Genomic DNA, 24,436 nt, shown 5'->3' with positions numbered 1-24,436 from the left:
GGAATACGTGCGCAGCTTGCTGGACAACCCTGAGTTGATTGACCGTCTGGCACTGGCCTCGGAGCAGGTGAGACTCCGTATGCATGCATCAGCTCTGCCCCCCCCTCATATTTTTGGTGCGGGCCTGTACCCTTGTCCGACCCCTCACTTCCGCGTTGCATCCAGCTGCCTCACTGAAGAAAGGGACACTTGCCTTGCGCTGAGTACGACGTTTCGCTGGTTGTAATCGCCAGGGAAACGATATACTCGATTTGTAAGTGTTGTGGGTTTACTCTCCAATACACTGGCGTGCTGCAGTAGTAACTAATTGACACGTTTTGTTTTACGTAACAAACCTTACTAATTGGCTGTACCGGGTTAACTACACACATTTACGCGCTCTTACCCAAAAAACCTTTATTATGGATAATATTGGTCGCAAAAGAATACGTGTTAAACAGCTCCCTTTTAGAGCGTCTGATCCTCACCAGCAATGGTCAATCAATCAAATAAATCCTAGATTTATAACGTGGCATATTTAGCAAAAAGCAGAGACGGAAGGGTGAAACTCTAGAGGTAGCTCTATGATATCTGCTTTTGTGGAACGTTCTCTAACACGGATGGCCGTACTGCTCTGAGATAAATCAGACTGGATCCTTCGTCTCGTTACGTGATGGCGGTTGCAAAATTGTTGTTGACGCGTGCATGTGCCGTGCGTGTGCTGTGTACGTGTGCAGGATGTGGTGGAGTCCCGGGTAATCTTCCCCGAACATCTCCCGCTGTCCCAGCTGCAGCAATGTGTGCGCTCCGGCCGGTTTGTCCAGGGAACCTTCCTTGCGAGTCGTGAGAATTACCTGGAGGGGACTCTGAGGGTGCGAGGGGACGGTGACAGTGATAAAGAGGTACACGTTTCACAAGCCTGCGTCTGGAAGGAACAATGCTGTTCGATCGTATCTGTGTGAGTTTTAAAAACAAATTTATAATGAAGCAGTGGCATAGCGTTCTTGGCATGAGCAGTAGCTCTTAACCTTTACTGCAAGGCTGCAGTAAAGGTTAAGAGCTACTGGACTAAAATATTTGTATTTTGAACGTCTTTTGCACCCTACGTAGGTGTCGTAGCCTGGCTCCTGCCCCCCCGGCCTGTGAGTCCTGGTGCAGTTGCACTGCCTGCACACTCGATAGCTACGCCACCACAACCACAGTATATACGTTAATTGTGACTACTTTAATAATAGGGTTTTTCCCTTTTTTTTTGGCAACAAAACTGAAACCTTTTACAAGGAATCATGTGTGCATTAACCACACCAGCCTCGACCCAATTGGTGCGAGACCAGAGGACGCCAAAAGGCGTACGCATATATTGCAAATATTATAAGTGTGTTTTTGTTTGCATTTTGACCACAAGTATTGTGGTTAATGCATACATGATTCCTTGTAAAAGGTTTCAGTTTTGTTGCCAGAAAAAAAGGGGAAAAACCCTATTATATTTTGGTACTGGCAAAGGAGGTCTAATGATAGTTGTGACTACTTTGTTAACAAAATGAATGGTCTATTTCCACCTCCAAAATGTAACGTTAAATAACAATTAGGTACATTGGCCCTTTGTTGGAAAAAAACCCAGTCCAGAAATTGCCCTGCTTGAACATATGTTACTGAAAAACATTGGTTTCAGAAGATTCATGGGCTCATAGTCCTACATTTTAAATTGTTTATTCGTGGTATTGAAACTCTTGTACAGTAAAACCTTGGATTGCGAGCATAATTCGTTCCAGAAACGTGTTTGTAATCCAAAGCACTCGTATATCAAAGCACTCGTATATCAGTTGTGATCACGTGACGCTCGGCAGTACAAAGCTGCTCGTATTGCAAGACCCTCGCTCGTTTATCAAATTAATATTTATTCACAATTTTGCTCGTCTTGTAAAACACTCGCAGACCAAGTTACTCGCAATCTAAGGTTTTACTGTATATGCTGCTCTCTAACAGCACTTGGCCCAGCGGTCTGTTAAGGCTATACGGGGATCTTTTTTGTCTGCGTCCAGGTGTTGATCCAGGGGCTGCAGCATTTAAACCGCGCGATGCACGACGACATCGTGTGCGTGGAGATGTTCCCCGAGGAGCGCTGGGTTGCCCCCTCCTCGCTGGTCCTGCACGATGAGGTCGTCGCAGGGGACGTTGCAGAAGAGAATGAGGAGGATGTGGTGAGTGGAGCGTCAACACTGCCGAACCAAAATCAAACCCAGACACCTGCAGTGTGCGTGTCTCTCTCCCCGTGGTGGCATGGATTTTTCTCCAGGTCCTCCGGCTTTTCCCTCCACAGTTACAATCTGACATGCACCTAGAGTATTTGGCTGCTATCAATTTCAAATGTGATAAGATACTTCATTGAACGATCATTTGTGGCCAGGTCACTTAAAAAGAGCTATATAGCTCTCAGGGTCCTTACCTGGTAAAGTTATTTAGTTTATAGTTTTTAAATAGTTTTAATATAGTTTAAACAAAGAATAACAACAAAGACTCAACCACTTCAAGAGAGACCTTAAACATAATGAACACCGTGTGACCAGACAACAATCCACATTAGAGATGCTGTTAGCTTGATTTTGCGTTTATTAAATGACTTTACATTACATTACTTCAAAATCAAGTCAGGAGTGCTAATCATTTCGTACTATTTTTGTATGTACGTAGGGGTTATTTGACCATACTTCGGTGCGGGTTGGTGAAGGGGGGGGGGCATAGATCAGGAGCATAGAAGTACAGGACAACAGTTCATTTTGCTGTACTGCGCTCTGCTGCCTGCCATTTTGGCGCAGAGCCTATACCACCTGTTATGCATATCCAGGCTCAACACGGCGTCGCTTCCACGGTCTGAGCTCCTTTTTAATGTTTATTTTAATTAACTTAATTAGAACTCAAGAGATCAGGACACGTATCATTTGCGAGAGTGACCTGGGTCACAGGGTGGCCTCTATATCGAAAACTAATTTCTTTAGAACTGCTTTTTGTATTTAGATTGTAGTCCTTGCCACGCACCTCTTTTTAGCATGGTTGGCTGTGTACGGTGCGAAATAAGTTCTACATGCATACATACCACAGTGACAAAATGCAAAACATAATAAAGTACAGCAATGAAGTTAATTGAAATTGGCACAAAAACAACCGTGGTTTATGAAAAGTCGACAATATTTCACAAACATAAACAAGTGTTAGATATTAAATCGCATGTAGTGCAAGTTGGCTTGGACAGATTATTTATATACTGATCATTGCACAGTTATACTTATAAAAACGTTACGTAAACATTAAACACATATAGGGTGACTGATGTGCTAAGCAGGTAAGAGAAAATGTCAATCACAATTGCAAATGAAATCATAAAGAATCGAGAGATTAAGCATCAAATTGTGAATTAGATGGGAGGGTAACCTTTGTTGTAGATAATATTGGTCGCAAAAGCCTACGCTTTTTTTTTAAACGTGTGGTATCTGATGGGCATGTTCCGGTTGATTCTATCAATCGGCAGAACTGTTTTAACTTATCAATATTTACGGAGGACTCCTCACTGTGATCTTTTGTCATTTTAACAAAGCGTCAGTCTCATTATTGACATTGATGAGACACAGCATGAAACCACATCCACAGGTTAAGCGCTATTGTTTTGGATTGCTCCTTCCCCTTCAAGCCAAATTGTATTGTGTTACGCAGTGAGTTGGTAAAAAAATAGTTATTTCATTATTTCAGTGTGTGAGAGAGACGCTACTGTGGTGAGTGCTCATTTGAGTTTGCGTTGTCATCTCCCGGTGCTATCCCAGCTGCTGCTGCTGTCGTCGCTCTTGCTTAGATTACGCAACACGATGTTTGTCCTTTGTTTTGGTCTCCAGCTGAAAGCCGAAAGTGGGAAGATGCGTCGGCCCACTGGCAAAGTGGTCGGCATCATCAAGCGGAACTCGAGGCCGCTGTGCGGCATGCTCATGCCCAGCCCAATCAAGGAGGTGGGCTGATCTGCATGTGTGTGTGTGTACGTGTGGGGAGCGGTGATGTAGCGGTTAGCGCGCTGCGCTACGAATCCTGGGACCCGAGTTGGATTATATTTATCGCTCATAACCAATAAACAGCGGCAAATGTCTGAACCTGTCTTGGGCCCTTCCCTAGGTCGACTCGGCCATAAATGAGTATCTGATGTGGCATGTAAACATCAGCGCTGTGGAGACAAAGGCGGTCGGGCATGGTGCTGGCCGTACCCACCCCGTCGTTTGCCGTACCAGCTTGAATAGGTGTGTGCTGACGGCACTCGCCCAAACAATTTGTTGAATGCCTTACTGGGGGCTCTTTGTGCGTGTTGCAGGCCACCCGCCACCTGTTCACGCCCGCGGACCGCCGCATGCCACGAGTGCGGGTGGAGACAAGACAAGCAGCGTCCCTGCAGGCCCACCGCATCGTGGTGGCCATCGATGGCTGGCTGCGACACTCCCGCTACCCGAACGTACGACTGCACCGTGACGCCCCACACGCCGTGACACCTCACCCGTCCATCCCGTGGTCGGCATCGTCGGGCTCATCCTTCTGTCACTTGACGCACGGCCACGCGGCTCTGTATGCAATACAGCCGTCGAACCCAAAACACGAACGGTGACACGGTGAATTGGAAGTCAGGGTGGATGAGCTGGCACCACTGTGGTTTATTTGTTTGAAAGCATGGCAAACTCACCTGTGATTCAACCTAGGTTATTAAGGTGTTGTAAGTTGATAGTCTCAGCCCAGTCACCAATAACTGCACCAAAAACGATATTAAATTTGGTCGTGCACTTCGATTGTTTAATTTCCATCTCTGAGAAAACTACTGCTTTTGACTGCCATGTGATGAACATTACTTTGATTGGCAGAGTGGTTGGAAATGCACTGCCCCCCTACAATTTGGACTGCATTTCACTTCAATGGATCTTAGAAGTAGCTTTGTTATGTCTGCTCTTGTGGGTCGTCTTTGACCACGAAGGGTTTGTATAGATTGCTTGTCTTGTGTGATACCATTAACACAATGAGAAACAAAATTGGTGAAAAGTTAAATATATTGTTAAGATGTATTATTTGGGTTGTATCTTTGTTTAAACAGATGCCGGTTAATATTCTACATCATGAACGTTAGGTACAAGGTTGGCATTGTGGTTGTGCTTTTCATACCTATTTGCCACTGCACAACCGAGTGGCACCATGGCTGGCACGGTTTAGTAGGCTGCAGGTTGTTTATCCACTGCAAAAACGGATCCATGCCATGGACGGTCAATGCTTTGAACAAGTCTAGGCACACGCAGATGACGCTGTGGTGCCACGTCCCCGTGGTGTACCGACTGCCGTCACACAATTAAGGTGTCGCTAGCCCCGCCCCTGGCCCTGCTCGGCCCCCGGATAGATTTGGATGCCTTGTGGGGCCAGCATATCACGGTTTGGTTCTGGTTCGACACGGCAAAAAGCCAGTGGGTGACCACAGACACCTCGAGAGCTCTGCGCTGTCTGGGTTCCAATGTACCGGTGGAACAGGGATACCGGTGACGATTGGCCACATATGTGCATATGCATGTTGAACTTCTTCCGTACCATACGTAGACAACCGTGCTAATCGTCGGTGTACTTGTGCAGGGCCATTTTGTGCGCTCTCTGGGCGAATGTGGGGATAAGGAGACGGAGACAGAGGTGCTGCTGCTGGAGCACGACGTGCCACACCAGCCCTTCAGCCAGGCCGTACTTGCATGCCTGCCCCCTCCCACGTTCAGCATCACAGCAGAGGTACGCATGAGACGTGTGACGATATGTCAATTCATCGATTGAGTTCAATTCTTACGCCTGCGGTGTGTTGGTGTGCTTGGTCGTGCATGTGAGAATCCTTTACTTCAATGTTCTTTATTACAAGGCCCACGGGCCACTGGTGGCCCCTGGGTGGCCTTTGGTGTGGCCCACGACGTGTGGCCCCCGACGTATAGGCCCCCGACAATAGACAAATGCGAAAACACCCCCCATCATCATCATCATCATCGTGCTGTCAATCCTTAATAGTTTCAAGATGTTTGGCCTGCGTAGAATACCTTCTAGAGGGCCTCTCTGGAGCTCTCCCTCCAGTCGAGGTCCTTCCGCTGCACTGGCATGAACGAGAAGCCACGGGGCTCTACACCTTTACCACAGACCGTATATAGAAAAGCCGTCGACCTGAAAGAAAGTCGATGGCTCGGACACATCATCGTAAGAAGAGAGGAAATTCACATCGGAGGAAGGAAGGCGACGGACTTATGGAAGCACCAGGGCGGAGACCCGAGAGGCAGGCCTCGAGAGATGCGGATCAAAGTGGTGAGCCAGGATGTGGAGGACTCTGCAGTAGCCGTGGAGATGGTCCAGTACAGAAATGAATGGAGCAAGGGGACTACAGACTTTTTTCCTATAACGCTGTACTTGCATTCCTGAAGAACACCGAATTGTGGAAAAATCGCATAATAAATAATATAGGGTAAAGCACAGTCCGCGATAACACGTGAGATGCGTACGCAGGCTAAACAAAGACTTCGGGTACGTGAGTATCATCTAGAAGCATCCATAAGCATCCCGCCTTGTTTGATGCTACACCGAGGCAACCGTACAACCGCTTATTCTGCCTCGCACAACGCAGTTCTGTTCACTCGATCACCTTTTATCCAATTCGCATCCATGTTATGAAAAAAATGTGTTCCCTAATGCATTCATCGCATTATATCTAATTCACGATATGAAAACACGCAGAGTTATAGGAGAACGGACTGTACTTTCAAAATATTCAGTCGCCTATTGAGAAGATAGAACGCCATTAGAATGAAGTTGGTTTACCCATGTATGGCTCACCCTGTGTTTTGTTTGTTGTAAGGCAGCGTTTTGTTGAATCTGGTGCTGTGTGTGTCCCGTACAAGGACCAGGCTGGCAGGGAGGACCTCCGTGCGTTGTCCATCTGCAGTGTGGATCCTCCAGGCTGCACAGACATCGACGATGCCCTACACTGCAAACCGCTCGACAATGGGAACACCGAGGTATTCATTTGGTGGTGGTAATCGTGGTCACGGTCGCGGTAATTCGTGCCTATTCCTTTCATGGTTTTGTCAATGCTAGCGGAGGTGACAAGGGGAGTTTAGTGGCACAATGATAAGTGCACTGCACATTCATCCTGTCAAGCTGGTTTAGATTACCAGTCATGGCTAACACCGGTACAGAGTGATATCTAAAAAAACTGCCCAAGTTCTCCCCTTCACCACCTGCATTGACCATCGTAATAAAGCAAGGTCAAATGACAATCGCGACCCATTACGGCATGGAGAAGCCCTCATCCTGCAGTGGATTGACAAAGGGGTGGACAATATTCCTGTTATTAAGTTTCCAAACATTGTTGCCTTAGTGCCCGTATTCTTGGTCTCTGCTCGGCTCAGGACTGACTTCAACATGGCTCGGTTCTTGCTTGATCTGCTCCGTTGCCTCCAAAGAAGCATGAGTGGCTCAGCTGTGCCTTGGCTCAGGCTCAGCTCACGGAAATTCTGAGCGTGGCTGGGATCATGCAGAGACATACGAGGAGGCACAAGGGACACAGAGGCTCAGGGCTGGAACCATGCTTAGAGGCAGCTCGGGTTTTAAGCGTTGCTTTGATGTGGCTTATTGAAAATTAGAATCAGAATATTTATACTGGAGGAATCCGATGAGCTATAAAGCTATTTTTCACATGTCCAGTAGAGGCGGGTAAGAACATTACAACAACAAACAGTACAAAAACATCATAGTAGTGCAAAGTACAAGAAAGATAAACAAATAACCCAAACACAAACAAATACAACGAAACCATCCCCATCCTACCAGGCAAAGCCCACTGAGGTATTGATTTATTTTTGATTAGTGACCTGGCCACAAATGAATAGCTCAACAAAGTGGCCCATCATTTGGACATTTATAGCAGCCAAAATAATATAAATAATCTCAATGCATGTTGCGCGAGAGCCAAGCCTGAGCCAAGCCATGGCTAAGACCCCACTGGCCTAAGTGTCCACGTCACTGGCCGAATGCCTGGTTCACAATGAATGCACCAGGTAGTAATGGATGTGCATTTCATTTCACATTATTGTGCTTTGGTTGGAGTGGCTATGGTGGAGGTTATGCATGCATGTGGAGTGAGCGACTTCCGACAGACGTCTAGTAGAAGGCTTCTTATTTATTAAAAGCACACAGAGCGATACACTTCGTAACGCGGCTACACCTAGGCTGTACAAACACGCAGCCCATCTGCGTCCTGCGTAGCTACGCTGGCTGGTTGACGAGCGTAGCGGCGGAGACAGAGCTGCTCTTGCAGAAGAACCAGCCACGTGGTCGAAGACGAAGAGATGACGATGGTAGCGACGCAACCAGGACCCAGACCCCACGCTAACAGCCCTTCGGGATGGTTCCCTGAGCTTCTCGACTGACTCCGCCGTTGACCTTTACCCCAGATACGCCCCTTCATAATAAGGCATTATGTAATGCAGCTATAACCTTAATTACCCTTACAGGCCGGCAGGTATCACCCTGTCATTACACATCCGTGCATGTGAGGGTGGTGACGGTGTATTAATGTGTGTTCTAGGTTGGGGTACACATCGCCGATGTGAGCTACTTTATCCGACCGGGGAATGCCTTGGATGAGTAGGTATCTCTGCGTGGGACCACAGTTTACCTGTGTGAGAAGGTGAGATGTGGATTTCTTCTTGCCACAATATCCAGTTTTTACGACCCGCCGATTTCATCCTTTCATTCTTAACTTTACGACATGATGTAAAATATTATGATGTAACGATCATCGCGGTACCAGTTTCCCCACAACTGTAATTGTATTTGACATTTTCACCACATTTTTTTTGTGTGCTTTTCAGTACTTCCCGTATGAATAACGATAACTTAAAAATGAATTAGAATTAAAAAATGTGCAACAACAATGCGAAATATCTCTCATGATGTTTTAAACGAGGTGATTTTTGTGGATTTCTTATGATATGATGTACCGTGACATCGTGAGCGGCAGGCTATCGGCGCAGTGGTAACACTCGTGCCTTGCAGCAAGGAGACGCTGGGTTTGATTACTCAACTCTTGTGCCTTTTTGCTTGCAGTTTTGTTTGTTCTCCCCCCTGTTAGTGAATGGGTTTCCTCTGGATTCATCAGATTTCCTCTAAATAAAACCCATACAATCTTAACTGGCATTCGCGAAAACATCCCCTTGCTGAACAGTTACCTGCAGGTGACTTAATCATGTGTGGGTTTGCTTGCAAAACACTCGTTGAGTTGGTGCATATGTATTTGCCAGATTGTGTTTATTGACAGAAAAGTGGTTGCGTTTATGTGTTTGTGCGCCTGCAGAGGATTGATATGGTGCCAGAGTTATTGAGCTCAAACCTGTGTTCCTTGAGATCCAACGTCGACCGGTGAGATGCACCAGCAACTGTTAACTCGCGAGTGCGCACATTGCAACCCATACTCAGCAGCTAACGTGCGTTGTTGCCAGGTGCACATGTAATCCCATGATGCGTGGCACTGTTCAAGTGTCATTGTACAGATCCACCCAATCATGTGTACAAACATAAGCAGCCAAACCAGGATGGTACAATGGTAACACGTGTCTCACAGCAAGAATGGCCTAGGATTGATGCCCGATTTGGTTGCCTTTCCATGTAGATTTTGTATGTTCTCCCCCTATTTAGCATGGGTTGACTCCAGGTTATCAGGTTTCCTCTCATCGCTAACATAAACGTGTTATTACTACTATGATCCTTAACCAAGGAAAGCCTCACTGAATCTCATAACTTCAGGAGGGTACTGCAAAGCTTTTGCAGTCGAACAATGGATGCTACGTATATATTCCAGTTGAGTAATTTGTAACAACCCAAACCGGTATTTGGCCAAACATCCCGCTGCTGATAGAATGACTCGACTACCAAAAACTTGGCAAGACCCTCCTGAAAAAGAGTCTTGAGACTTTGCGAGGCTTTCCTGAGTGAACACCCTGCACCACTCCAATGACGACGACTCCGCCACTCGACGGTGAATGGCGACGGTGCATGTGCTGTGCGCGTGCAGGCTGGCGTTCTCGTGCATATGGGAGATGACTCCAAAGGCTGAGATCGTGAGCACACGTTTTACCAAGAGCATCATCAATTCCAAGGTGATTTCCCCCCCCCCACAGACGTTCAGTTTTTGTAAAAATCTCGTTTGCTTTAACATGTATTGTATCGGTGCCTTGGTATGTTAGTGCAGTTGAGGTTTCCGGATGGCTGAGAGGTCAGAGCGTTGAGCTTGCACCTCTGGGTTCACAAGTGGAGCGAGATGAACCGGGTTCACAAGTGGTAGTATGTATGTTGAACTTCTTTTGCACCGTACGTACCCAACTGTGCTAATCGGAGGTGCGAGGTAGGACATGAAAGTAGTGAGTTGATGGTCTCTGTCCAGTCAACAATCACTGCACAAAACCCAGGTTTTTTTTTAGGTTAGATCGTGTAAATATGTAAATGTGTCATTAAACCCACCCCCACCCGACACCCGACACAGCCAACTAATTAGGGTTGTCACGTAAACAGAACATGCCAATTCGTCAAAGTACAGCACACCGGTGTGTTGTACCAGTGACGAATTGGCCACGTTCTGTTTATGTGACAACCCTTACTAGTCGGCTGTGTCGGGTGGTGGCGGGTTTAACGACACATTTATGTATTTACACAATCTAACCCAAAAAACCTTTATTATGGATGATATTGGTCACGAAAGCCTACGTGTTAAACTCACTGCACGAAAGACCACCAAATTACATTGCACTAAATTTGGTTAAATTCCAGCTTTGAGAATTAAAAAAATATCAATTTTTCTGTCTTTGGGTGAGCGTAACCCTCAGTGGTCATCGGGAGCCACGTAGACATCTGTTGAGTTCTGGCTTGGGCTTTGATCAGGCGTAGGCATTGTGTAATTGCGAGGACCCCATGGTTCACCCGTGGTGTGTTCATCGTATCCCCGCAGGCGTCTCTGACGTACGCAGAGGCTCAGCTAATGATGGACGACGCCGGGCGGAAGGACCCGGTCACCAGCAGCTTGCGTGGCCTCAACTCCCTGGCCAAGATTCTCAAGCAGAGGCGCATTCAAAATGGGTAACTCATTGTCAGGATCTTCATCCCCTCCACCGCCTCTGGAGCGCTGAGCAGTATTAATGGGTGCACCACATTTAGTCGATCGGCAGGTCGCCTGTGGCGCGGTAAAGTGTGGTTACTCCCGTGTCTTCTAAGACATCCGGCCAGCGTGGAAGAGTAGGCTAAAATACATTGAGAGGGACTGTAAAAGGGTGTATCTCTAGAGGGGCCCCCTCTTATGGGAGCCCCCTTCTTCCAGCAGTGGCTTGAGCAAGCAATTGCAAGGCTGCACCTGTAGCTTTTTTTGACCCCATGATGCATGAGGCTTGGGTGAATACCATTCACAAACAAGTGTTACAGGATTCATACTCTTTGTTTTTTTTTCAGTAAAGTCACGTAGGTAAAACTATAAAATTAAATAACAACTAAATTAAATCACGACGTTTCGGGCGCAACACAAGCATCCTTCTTCAGGTGGGACAACCACAGCCAGAAACAATTGCTGAAGTGGGCAATAAAGGGCTGTTGTAACAAGAGGCTATATAGGTAAGAGAGTGGGGGGGAGCAAGGGGGGAGAGATAGAGATGGGGGGTGTGGGGTAGGGGAAGTGGGGTGCTGCTAGAGGGATTAAAGGGGCGAGCACGGCAAAATGCCGGGGGGGTGGGGGGAAGTGAGCGGGGCTGAGAGTGGGAGGCTGAAGAAGCTGGAGATGCGGAAATGAAGGCAACAATAAATAAGTTAAGGTTTTACCTGGTTAATAACATCCTTCTAGATTGGAGTGTTACAGGCTGCTGCGGGGCTACATTGTGGGCAATAGAGGACAATGCAGTGACACAAATTGTTTTACTCTTCTTAATGCTCCCATGTCTGTGCTCCCCCACCTTTGCCAACGCGTACTGACCACCACGGTTAAGTACGGTAAAACCACCCCACGATCCGTATGACATGGGGCGGCCCTCATCCAGCAGTGGATTGACTTAACGAGCTGTGCATGTTCAACTCAAATATCTGAGTTTGTGAAGTGTCTTATATTAAGATTCTGTGTTGTTTTGGCTGGACATGATAATCGCTCACGTCCCTTCTCCACCCGTATGGCATTGACTCTGGCATCCCCTGAGGTCCGATTCCACATGGACAGCGAAACCCACGACCCGATCGACCTGCAGACCAAGGAACTCGTGAGTCTCGTCAACAAGACACCTCCCATGACTGCAATCCGACTGTTGTGCAGATCTCTCTATCAGAATCAAAATATATATTTCTACTGGAAGAATCTGATGAGCTATAAAGCTCTTTTTTCACAGATGTCCAGTTGGGGCAGGTCACAACGTTACAACAACAAACAATGCAAGCACACGTTAGGATTGCAAAGTATTGGAAAGGTAAACAAATAACTTAAACAAATATACAAATACAACTAAACTATTTTTTATCATACCAAGTAAAACCCTGACCACAAATGATAGCTGAACAAATTGGCTTATCACGTGGGAAATTTATTATCAGCAAAATAATCTAAGATAAAGATTCTTGACCCTTGTGGTTGATGTGTTGTGGTGGCGGAAACTGGTGCGTGTACACAGGGAGACCAACTCGATGGTGGAGGAGTTCATGTTGCTCGCCAACATCTCCGTGGCGGAGCGCATCGTAGGCGAATTCCCCGAGTGTGCGCTGCTCCGACGCCATCCGGCGCCTCCGCCTTCCAACTACGACATCTTGGTGAAGGCGGCGAAATCAAAGGTAGAGTTAGAACCCCTTTTAACGACTACTCTTGTTAACTAATCGCTTAACAACGGGCCTCCAATGTGTAGGCTTAACCGACCATTTCTCTGTTAACGACGGGCTGTTGTAGGTACAGTAAATATGAATTAATGCCACATAGAAGGGAAACAATAAAATAATAAAAATATAAAACAATAAAATTATCACGACGTTTCGACTGCAACACAAGCAATCATCATCAGGTGTGAAAACCACAACAAGAAAATTTGAAAAAAGTGCCAGTTATTTTTAACGTTAGCACCACGGAGAGAGATTTGACAGTTTGTTCAGATGTACGAGTCCATTTATGTTCGGAAAAGAGGAGGGAGGAGACGAAAAATAATGGATGCGTTCTGAAAGCCACCTTAAGCGTGATCAATCAATTAAGACCCAAAATGGTTTATCAAATCTCTCTCCGTGGTGCTAACGTTAAAATAACCGCCACTTTTTTCACATTTTCTTGTTGTGGTTTTCACACCTGATGATGATTGCTTGTGTTGCAGTGGAAACGTCGTGAGAATTTAATTGTTTTATATTTTTATTATTTTGTTGTTTCCCTTCTACGTGAATTTACCGAAAGAACCAAGAATATGAATCCCTGCAGTCACGAAAGCTTTAAATCAAAATGAATTAATGTATTTATTAACAGTGTTTATTTTAATATGATGTGTTTATAATGTTAGTATCTTTATGTATTAATATCCATTGTTTAAATATTATAAAATACGTTTTTTGGGTGAACAAGGGAAACTTTCGATGCTATCGGACCGAATTAAGCTTTTAACACGTATTTCCTATACTCGCTTAATGACCAAATCCTTTAATGCTCGTGTTCGTGGAACCAATTACCGTCTTTAAGAGGGGTTCTACTGTCTCTAGATTGCTGTTAACCTTCCTTCAATATCATCCTCCTCGCAAGGAATTCAGACGTTGCCGGGTGGCTCAAATTTTTGTTTGAGGTCTTTTGGCTTAACCGGGTGAGAACTCAAGAGACCATAATAGTCTCATTTGCAAGGGTCACCTGGGTCACCCTATGACCCAGAGATTACAGCTGGGACCCTGGCTTCAAAATCCAGCAGCCGCATTGAACATACTGTGTTATCAAGTGTAGGGAGTTGAAGGACTCGGCTCGTTTCCCAGCTACTCCACAGAAATAAGCAACAAAAAACCATCACGATAAATGTAGTACTGTATTTAATTTTAGATAAATTCCAGCACTGAAATGTTGAAATATCAGGTCGACTTATTGTGATGAACATTATGCTCAAAATGGGTGGGAATGTGCTACCCCCTACTGTGAAGCAGAGGTGTCTTGAAACGACGTCAGTATTGGCCTGAGCGAGCAATTGCAGGGCTGCACCTTTTACCTTTATCTTGAGATGTAGCCGTATAGTTTCCACTCGCCCTTAGAGGCAGAACAACTCAAAAGGTGTGACGAACCACAGACAACGCTGGAAGGCAGCCAGGCACTGTGCCAGATGTAGATTAATCCACTTGCTGTACTGCCTTCTCCTGGCAAGCCAGGTTATGGAAACCTGAATGCCCACAGGAAGTGCGCTGAATAACGTTTTCTTTCCAATACACCACAACCCTTGCTGCTTCCCCAGCACTGAACTACAAGCCACGTGCGGGATAGTCACCTCACAAACGCCGGTGTGCCCGATTTTTTTGCGCAGAACATCGAGATCCAGGTGGACTCGGCTAAGGTGTTGGCCGAGTCCTTGGACCGGGCGGCGGTGCCGGGAGCGCCACCATACCTCAACACTCTGCTGCGTATCCTGGCCACGCGCTGCATGATGCAGGCCATCTACTTCTGCTCCGGCATGGAGCCCGACACCCACCACTACGGGCTCGCCACCGCCATCTACACCCACTTCACGTCGCCCATTCGACGGTGACGTGCTCTGGAGTCAGGCACACGCGTGAAATCGACCTTCGCGATTATTGAGGAGACTATGTTGTTGTCTTGGTGTGGTCTGGGACTGTGCTGCCTTTCCCAAGTTTAGATATTTATTTATTAATTGATGTACTTATGCAATGTTAACTTGTCATTATGGCACACCTCCGATTAGCACGATTGGCTACGTACGGTGCGAATGAAGTTCAACATACAACTTGTATATCTTTTTTCTATTATTTACTTTTAGTGATTTGTTTACCTTTCCTATTCTTAGCACTCCTATCATCTACCTACTGGACGTCTGTCAAAAAGAGCTTTTATCGCGAATCGGATTTCTCCAGGATAAAGATTCAGATTTTGACTTATTTTTCTAAAAGGTCTTATAAACGGGAAGTTTGGCCAATTCCTTAAATGGTTGTTTGGCTTGTGTTGGAGAAAAACTAGAGGATCCGGAGAACACCAACGCCTACAAGGAGGGTGACAGTGTTCCACGTGCAGAATCAAGAATCCATTGCCGTGTTGCAGCGGCGGCCAAAAGTGAATTGCAATTCTGCCATGGATCGCTAACGATTTTGTTGTGGATCTTAAATAAGAACACAGATATGAGCAGGCAGCAATTTGCGCTACATCTGATGACAAATAAAAAGTCCTCAACAAAGAATTAAATTCATACATTAACAAAGATAATTTCCACCAGCAGATGGTACTAGAACGTGGTTTGTCCAGAGTACAGTATTCTATCACAGCGTTAAATCCATCTGAGTCATTGTTTGCGTAGCTTTCTGGTGGATCGTGAAACCCGCTGAGATCCACCAGAATGAATCGCGGTGCTTGGATTAATACCGCTGCTCCGTTGGCATCTCGTGGCCATACCGCAGCCAGTATCTACTGTAAATTTAATCTTCATATTAAATAGAGGCTACAACAAATGTGAATATTGTTGTTGTTGTTGTCTCCCTGTACCGTTACAGATACTCGGATGTGATTGTGCACCGGCTGCTGGCCGTGTGCGTGGGCGCCGACCCCACGTACCCGGCGCTCACCGACAAGCAGAAGCAGCAGCAGCTCTGCAACAACCTCAACTACCGCCAGAAGATGGCGCAGTACGCCCAACGCTCGTCTGTAGCTTTCCACACGCAGGTGGGAGGCGGAAGTGTGGGCCACGTGGAGCTTGCACGGCGTGTGCTTAGGCACCTGATAATGCGTCAATTCGTCTCTTGAAAACCATTTTTAAGGTCACGAAAGCAGGCATCGTATTGTGCGTGTAGTAAGAATCAATTGTTTTCTATTCGCACGCTTACGTGTGGTGGTGCCGTGGCTGTACTGGTTGGCTACACTTGACGTTGCTTTTCAGCATTCTTCTGTGTTTGCTGAAAAACCTGGTCACTTGGCACATTTGCCCATGATGTGACAACTTTATTTGATTGGCTCTGTCATGTGATGGAGGATTATAGTCAATACAATTGACATTGTACCTTCACGATTGAACTCAAAATAATCCCCATGACATGATGCCAATAGCACAACTGGAATAAATTATCGGGGGGATGCAGAAAAATACCTTAAGTTTTGTTAAATAATTATGGGCTTGGTAAGTGATGCGCGTGTGTCTGCTCTTTGCCACGTAGCGGTGATTAACAGCTGTTGTTGTTGTGGTCTCAGTTGTTCTTCAAGAGCAAGGGAGTGGTGAGCGAAGAGGGCTTCGTGCTGTTTGTGCGCAAGAACGCCGTGGTGGTGCTCATTCCCAAGTACGGCTTGGAGGGGACGGTTTTCTTTGACTCCAAAGATCTCAAGCTCAACGTTACCTTCGACGAGGAGGTAGGGCATGTGTTCACTTAACCGGGAGGCATTGGCATTTCCCGAACGGCTGAATTCTGCATTTAAACCCAGGACTGGCTTAATGCACTGGGACCCAAGCCCCCTGACCATCTCTCTACGATTAGGTTTCTATCAGACACACAGACACTTGGTTTAAGGTGGAAGAACGCAGTGAGATACGAAGCTCCGTTTTTTTTGCCATTTGGCAGTGTGGACTATTACAGAGGAAGTTACACCGGTGGATACATTAGAGCCGGATGGCTCACAGGGCTATACCAAAATAAACTGAAACTGAATTAAATTATGTAAATGCGTTTCAAATATAAAACGGTCACAATTAAATATGCTTTGGAAATGACTGCCATGACGGAGCCCGTATTGTCACGGAGAGGACATCACATTAAAAATACAGTAAAATCCCTCAGATCCGGAAGAATTATAGAGAAACTCTAATGCTTTCTGTAAACAATGAGAAACTCGAAGGGCAGAAAAGTACTTGTAGAATAAAAACAAATGAGGGAAATAGTAGTTGATGCAAAAAGTGATCTCTAGATGGCAAAAAGCACATTTGTGACCAGTGGATCTGGTCCTTTCCAGCATGCCTTGTATGCCGCATTACATTGTCACTCTGCGTGGATAATGCACACAGCCTAATTTGGACCAGAAGCTCAAAAGGGTCAACATTTGCAGCCATATTTTTGGTATGTTCTTAACTGCAATTGTACACTCCATATAACCTAAGGGGGGTTGCATCTACTCCTTAATGATGGCCAAATAAGGCTTTAAAATTCCTTGGCTGGCCCGCACATCACGATCCCTCGGTTGGTTTGGTCATTGCAGCCATCGGCTTCTCATGCCTGGTTTTCAGCTCGCGGTGAGGTGGCCCAAGCGGTATTGCATTCGCTGTGTGTTGTGGAGGTTTGCGTTTCAAACTCGGTGGCCACTCCGGTTAATACTGTGGTGTGTATTAAGCGTAAAATATTTACAGGCTATCCGCTTTAACAGTGGACGTTTAAAGATCCTGTTACGTTATTTGTGTGCCAGCATCATGGTCCAAGGTTGGCAAATTACATGCAAATTACTTATTTGGGGAGCACATATCAATCGTTCGCCTCCTTTTACAAAGACGTATCAGTGACCTTGAATGCAAACGTTTTGAGAATCAGTGAGGCTTTTCCGAGTGACCCATGTAATAGTATGAATAATAACGTTGGGTTTACGTCAACCCATGCTTGTGTGCAGGGCACTTGGCAGAGAGCAGTCAGCGGTAGTGTAGCGGTTAGCGCTCTGCGCTATGATCCCAGCGACTTGAGTTCGATTCCTTCGCACGGTCAACACCAGTGATGATTATCTGAACCGGTCCTGGGCCTCCCCTAGGTTGACTCAGAACTCATTTGAATGCCTGGTGCGGTGTGTAAACATCGCCACTGGGGAGACAAAGGCGGCCGGGCATGGCGCTGGCGACCCACCTCCTTGTGTGCCGTGCCGGCCTTCATCTGTGCTCCTCGCCAACAGCACTTGCCCCAACAGTCTGTTAAGGCTACATTGGAGATATGTCTTTGTGTTTTGTGTAGGGCCCCACGCTGTGCGTGGAGGGCATCGCGCTGAACATGTTCGACCGCGTGTGCGTGCGCGTGTCGCTGGATTCGTCCAACCTGCAGCACCAGCGGATCCGCATGCACCTCGTCCGCCCGGAGGTACTCACCGTGCGGCGCGACGCGCAACCTCGGAATACCACCGATTTGTATTGTGACCATGCTGCTGTTGCTGCTTGCTGCGCCAGCAGTAGTGCACAAAAAACAAACGCTCGCCGCATCGGAACGTCAGCGGTCCGAAAATTAATGACACAAGCCACAGCATAGCGCTTGTTGCCATGCAACCCAAACTGTGGGACCGTATAGTAAACCCTTTGAGACACAGAGATACATAGGAGATACAGAGAGACCCATTATGATTCCTAGAGATTCATAGAGACTCATACAGATACATAGCAGTGCATTAAAAACAAGCTACTGTACGATTGTGGCCATGCAACCCAAACTATGGACCACATTTTACACCACTGTAGTCTGCGCTCCTTCAATGGAGGGGGTGGCAAGATGACACAAACTCTCTCCTGAGGCTCTCCCGTGGCTATCAGACCCATCCATTGGCATTTAGCCCCTGAACGTAATACCCTTATAACACAGGAATAAAATATAAACTCCGGTCTTGGATGGAAAAAAATATGTATAGCTAGCATTTTGAGCTGGAGTCTGTTGTCCTATACCTCCTGTAACTGGCAAATTGGATATAACGCGATGATGAATGTATGAAGGAACGCATTTTTTGTGTAACGCGGATCCGAACTGGATATAACTCGGTTGAATGAATGGAACTACGTCGCGCGAGTAGGAATAAGCGGTTGTAACGGCTGCCTCGGCGTAGCATCACACAAGGCGGGATGCTGCTGGATGCTTCTAGATGCTACCCACGTTCCTTAGTCTTTGTTCAGCCTGTGTTACGCATCTCACGCGTTATTGCGGACTGCGCTTTACCCCATATAATATATATTATTTATTATATCACGATTTTTCCAAAATGCAGTGTTCTTGAGGTACGCAACTACCGTATTATAGAACAGACTGTATATCCAAAGACTATGGGACACTATCCCTACCTATATCAGTTGTGACTGTCCGTGTGTTTAAATCCAGCTTAAAAACGTCGTTATTAATTGGCTTTTCCTGGATTCTGATTGGTTATTACTGTGAGGGGAATCATTATGATTAGCTTTGATTGCATTTTGCATGCTGTGTAAAGTGTCAGTATCACTGTCATTATTGTTATTATCGGCTTTTACTTTATTTCTATTGGCTTGTGTCTATACTTGAGTAGTTTTTTTAATGTCCAGTGCTTTTTTGAGATATTTCGATATGCAAGGTGCTATATAAAATAGATTTTTATTATGGCCCTAGTTCATTGCACAAGAAGGGCCATTATCTGAAACGTGACCTATTTAAATGATCGTTAGGGGCAGTTGTTGTTGAATGCGAGTTCTCAAGATACCAAGCTAAGTCAGGGTGTGGGAGCCTTGGTAGATATCAGATTTCTTAACAAAACTCCATGAGTCTGTTCTGCATGGGTTTCCTCCGGGTTCTCTGGTTTCCTCCCATATCTAAAAATAAGCATGCGTTGAAACTGGTATTAAGGTAGTGTACGTATCGCCATGGGCGGCAGGGTGGCACATTGGTAAACCCTTGCATCTTGCAGCAAGAAAACTGGGTTTGATTCCCAACTAGAGTGCGTTACTGCGTGGAGTTGTCATCTTCTCTCCCCCTGTTCCTCAAAAGTCTTCAGACTTGGCGAAGTTTTTCAGTGTAAATAAGTGTAATAATAACGTATCACTTGTGTTGGAAATACTCGCATGTGTGTGTGTGAGAGCATTGGTGTAGTGGTTAGCACGCTGCGCTATGAACCCGGCAACCCAATTCCCACTCACCGCCAACACCAATGAGGATTATCTGAACTGCTGATTTGCCTACCCAAGGTCAACTCTTTCTTAAATGAGTACCTGGTGCAGTGTGTAAATATCAGCACTGGGGAGAGGTGTTGGCCACTTACCCCCTCGTGGGCCATGCCGCCTAACAGCAGCACAGTCTGTTAAAGGCTTATTTGGGTGACTATCTTTGTTGTACGTTTGTGCCATTTGTGTATCCGCTGTCACAGATTCCAGGCTACAACCCTGCGGAGTCCACCCCATGGGGCTCGCCTTCTCCCCGGCCTAAGAAACCCAGACAGCGCTAGTGTATCGTGGATGCGGTGTCAACAAGATGTCGGAGGAGGTGCATGAGTGGGCACACACTCTGGGTTTTACATCTGCAGAGTTAATTAAGTGTACATTGTGCTCGCAAGCAGAGGTGAACAATTGAAAAAAAAAGCAGTGGCGGTTATGAGAAATGCTACCCTGAAGTAACAGACTGTTTGCACTCTGAACTTGCAATCCAGAGGTCACCGGTTCTTCGTTCTCCTGTCGTAGCGGTTCGAATGGAAGCACAATTTTTTTTTTAATTTAGAATATTTACCTTGCCAACCAGTACAATCAGCCAATGAAGGTGTATACGCGTCAAGATGTATGAAAGGTTTAGGATATCTTATGCCCCACTTCTTTGCCAGCCAAGACACTGACCCCCTTGTGATGAAGGTGATTTCACAAAAATATTGGTTACTGAATCGGTGGTGTTTATTGACTAACGCAGCAGTGTCCAACCCACAAAGCACTGTGATCCATTCTGGTATATCTCAACATGTTCCGTGATCTACCAGCAATATATGACCAACAGTTACCCGGATGGAATTAACCGACTAATAGAACACTGTAGACATGCCAAGTGCTAGTGCAATCTATTGGTTTAAAATATATATTATTAAATTTCGATTTAAAGCTTTCGTGACTGCAATGATTCATCTTCTTTGGTTCTTTCGGTAAAGTCACGTAGAATGAGAATAAAATAATAAATTGATAAAATAAAATAACACAATAATATAGGCCGCTTGTGTTGTGGCCGAAACGTCGTGAGAATATTATTGTGTTATTTTATTTTATCAATTTATATATTATTAATCCATTAATTCTTAGTCGGGGATTTTATTTTGCCATCTGCTATAACAAGAATTGCTTTATATTAGAGGTGTTTATTCCTATTTGTCCCGAGATCCACAATCAAAATCTTTTGTGATCATCCACCCATGGATCGCGATTCACATATCGGCTACCACTGATCTAACAGTTGAAAACCAGTTTAACACGTAGGCTTTCGCGACCAATATCCATAACACGGGTTTTTTGGGTTAGATCGCGTAATAAATATTTAAATGTGTCGGTAAACCCGCCACCACCCGACACAGCCAATTCGAAAGGTTTGTCACATTAACAGAACGTGCCAATTTGTTACTAGTAACATCACACCGGTGTCTTGGAGAGCAAAGCCACAACATTTACAATCTGAGTACAATGTTTCACCAGTAATTACAACCAGCTTCATCAGGCGACAGCCAGATTCGTGGAGAATCCTCGTTCCTTAATGCGCATGCATAATGTGTGTTGATTAACATATAAATAACCCAATCGGAAATGGATACCCATAGTCATATGCATTCATTGATTCCCCTCCCAATTCGCGAAAGAAGTGCTCACAAGTGATGGCTGTCGCCTGATGAAGCTAGTTAGTGCTGGCGAAATGTTGTACTTAAATCGTAAATGGTGTGGCTTTGCTCTCCAACACACTGGTGGACTGTACTAGTAACGAATTGACATGTTCTGTTTACGTGACAAACCTTACTAATTGGCTGTCGGGTGGTGGTGGGTTTAACAACACATTTATATATTTAAACGATCTAACCCATAAAACGTGTATTATAGTTGAAAACCTACAATTATGCCAGGTTTGGCCTGTCGGAGTGGGCCATTAGGGTGGCCACTCGGAGGGCAAAGCTCTGGGGAATCCGAGCAAGAGCTTCGAAGTATGATTGTGCACGGTGATACCCGCAGGAGTCTTGTGATGGATGGCAAATGGAAGATTTTTTTTATCGCGAGAGGATTCCCTGCAAGGGATGTTAGGTTACTTATTCTTGTGAGGATGCCATTTACTGTATGAAGGGGCAGCGGTCAGCTGCATAGAACAGAGTATAAAATTCCCCGAGCTGTTGCTGCTTAAATCGTCGGTTTAACGGAGAATTTCACCTCAGGTTTTTTACACAGCTACCCTACCCCTCATCGGACTCTGTGCAATCACACAAGGAATGTTTTTGGAAAAAATGTCGGTGTCAGGAAATTTTAAGGTTTAATCGTTTACAAATGCGCATTTCGTTACAGCTTCTCTTGTCCTTTAGACGTGCAAAGATAATTTCTGACAAAATATTGACACGTTTTCAAATTGTTTCGTAAATGGTTATAACTTTGCTCACGTATATACAGTACTTGGGCAATAATTCTGAGCTCCTGCAGTAGTGGTAAAGATTTAAGCGAGTTGATGTCTTTGCGACTTTGTGTAAATGTGTTTAACATTTTTTAGCTGAATCGTATATTTACAAGCATGTACACATGAGTTATACGCGTTTATATACAAAATTAAATCGATTTATTTTCCATGCATCTTCTGTTATTTTGGTTACTTTAAGTTACGTTTTCCACTGCTAGATGAACATCTCGCCACGTGATGTTGGATGCCAGGTTTAGTTTGACCATACTTCACCATGCTGGTCACTGTTGGATGATAATAATGTCCACTTGCAATGCACCACCGCGCAGTATTCACTCGCCTTCGAATCGAGTCCTGCACCGCCGTTTCACATGCAAATTTGATTCTCAATCCCTGGGCCAACTTGCTCCTGATTAGCATGCGATTTGCCACATTTCGATCTCGGAGGTGATTAAATGCGCCGGCTTCCAGGCTTGTTGAGCCGCTCGGAGCCCAATTAACGAAAATTGTTGCCAAAGCAAAAGCGTGAGCTCGAATGTTTGTCCGTGTTCTTTTCAAACCACCAGTCGAACGCCGGCCTCTGCCCACTCCGACCGTGCGGAAGCCCTGGCCGTCGGGGAGGCCCTCATGGTGCCTCACGGCAAACGTGGGACCCGGGTGGGCGCGTCGACGGTTGATCGCGTACAGGCGGTGCAACTCCCACAAATGAAACATCACACCTTGCTGATCTCGTGTCCAGGAGCATAAACGATCATCACGCAAACTCCGGTCATCCTCGCAGCAGCAGCTCTTGGCCATCGAACAAAGACGATCACCGCTTCCTTCCGATATTAGAAGCCACGAGCTATGAACGACTCGGAGGTTCGAGCAACCACAGCCGAGTGGGAAGGCAGCAGCAGCCCAGGCGGTGAGCCAGCTCCAAAATCCCCCAAGCACTGAAGTTCTCGATTTAGTACATTGAAAAACACGACGGTAAGTGAAACAACGTAAATCGAAACCAATTTTGCCATTCACTTGAGGGGCCGTCCATAAATGACGTCACGCAATTTTTGACCTCTCGTCACTCGGCGTCACAAAAAGTCAAGACCCCCCCCCTCAAATATGACGTCACAAAGCTCTGCCCCCCCCCCAAAACCATATTTCCATTTTGAAAATAAAACATGCTTCAACTATTGTCATTGTAGTGCGTGGCGCTGCACTGATGTAGGAGTGTTATGACAATTAGTGTTATAACAATTCTATACTTAGTTGCACATTTTGATGTGACGTCACATTTCTCAAACCCCCCCCTCCCCCTCGTCACACATCGTCACAAATGTCTGACCCCCCCCCCCCCAAGGTGCATGACCACGTTACCGTGTTCATTCTGTGGTGAAGGGATGAGGAAAAGGAAGAGGGAAAAGCATCCAGCGTCGCCGCACGCAGGCAACGTGTTTATCACACAGTTGTCAAAATATAAAAATACATATATATGTAGTGGGTTCCACGGAGACTGGAGACGTCTTTAGAGGCAACACGGTTTATTTGTAACTATGAACAGAACTCCCCTTAACTCCCACTATCTAGGGAGGTACAGCCTCCGGGCTAGTGTGCCCTCGCACTGATCAAACCTGGCTCTCAGCCCTCTGGCTAACTGTGCCCTAGGGGAGGCTAACTGACCCGACCCAGCCAAGGTACGGGTCCTGACCACTGGTCCGAGCTCGGCCCGGCCCTTACAAGGAAGTCGGGCTCGAGGTCCCAGGGTCCTAGCTAGGGAGGCTACTCTGACGCGACCCAGCCAAGGTGCGGGTCCTGACCACTGGTCCGCGCTCGGCCCCGACCCTTATAAGGATGTCGGGTCCCAGGGTCCTAGCTAGGCTGGTCTTCTGTTCTTCGTCTT

General features: G+C 46.0%; 1 protein-coding gene and 2 long non-coding RNA genes across 3 annotated transcripts; all 3 read left to right on the top strand.

Annotated features, from left to right (window-relative positions):
* Positions 1 to 6,865: 6,865 nt before the first annotated feature.
* Positions 6,866 to 9,778, top strand: LOC142906068 (uncharacterized). The gene is made up of 3 exons (XR_012930046.1): positions 6,866 to 7,025; positions 8,597 to 8,698; positions 9,365 to 9,778. It is a non-coding gene; the product is annotated as an uncharacterized LOC142906068 (long non-coding RNA).
* A 1,195-nt stretch (positions 9,779 to 10,973) lies between these two features.
* On the top strand, positions 10,974 to 13,194 carry LOC142906067 (uncharacterized). The gene is made up of 3 exons (XR_012930045.1): positions 10,974 to 11,139; positions 12,237 to 12,296; positions 12,702 to 13,194. It is a non-coding gene; the product is annotated as an uncharacterized LOC142906067 (long non-coding RNA).
* Positions 13,195 to 15,479: 2,285 nt separating this feature from the next.
* LOC142906018 (exosome complex exonuclease RRP44-like) lies at positions 15,480 to 22,728 on the top strand. Its single transcript, XM_076053392.1, has 5 exons — positions 15,480 to 15,511; positions 15,751 to 15,919; positions 16,442 to 16,597; positions 18,172 to 18,294; positions 20,306 to 22,728. The coding sequence occupies exons 1-5, from the start codon at positions 15,480 to 15,482 to the stop codon at positions 20,381 to 20,383; spliced, it is 558 nt and encodes a 185-aa protein (XP_075909507.1). The 3' UTR covers positions 20,384 to 22,728.
* The last annotated feature ends 1,708 nt before the right edge of the window (positions 22,729 to 24,436 follow it).

The sequence above is a fragment of the Petromyzon marinus genome, chromosome 61, assembly GCF_048934315.1.
Source record: "Petromyzon marinus isolate PM22_M1 ecotype Great Lakes invasive population chromosome 61, UKy_Petmar_22M1.pri1.0, whole genome shotgun sequence".
Lineage (NCBI taxonomy): Eukaryota > Metazoa > Chordata > Hyperoartia > Petromyzontiformes > Petromyzontidae > Petromyzon > Petromyzon marinus.
The sequence above is the reverse complement of the archived record's forward strand: the minus strand, read 5'-3'. Positions and strand labels throughout refer to the sequence as shown.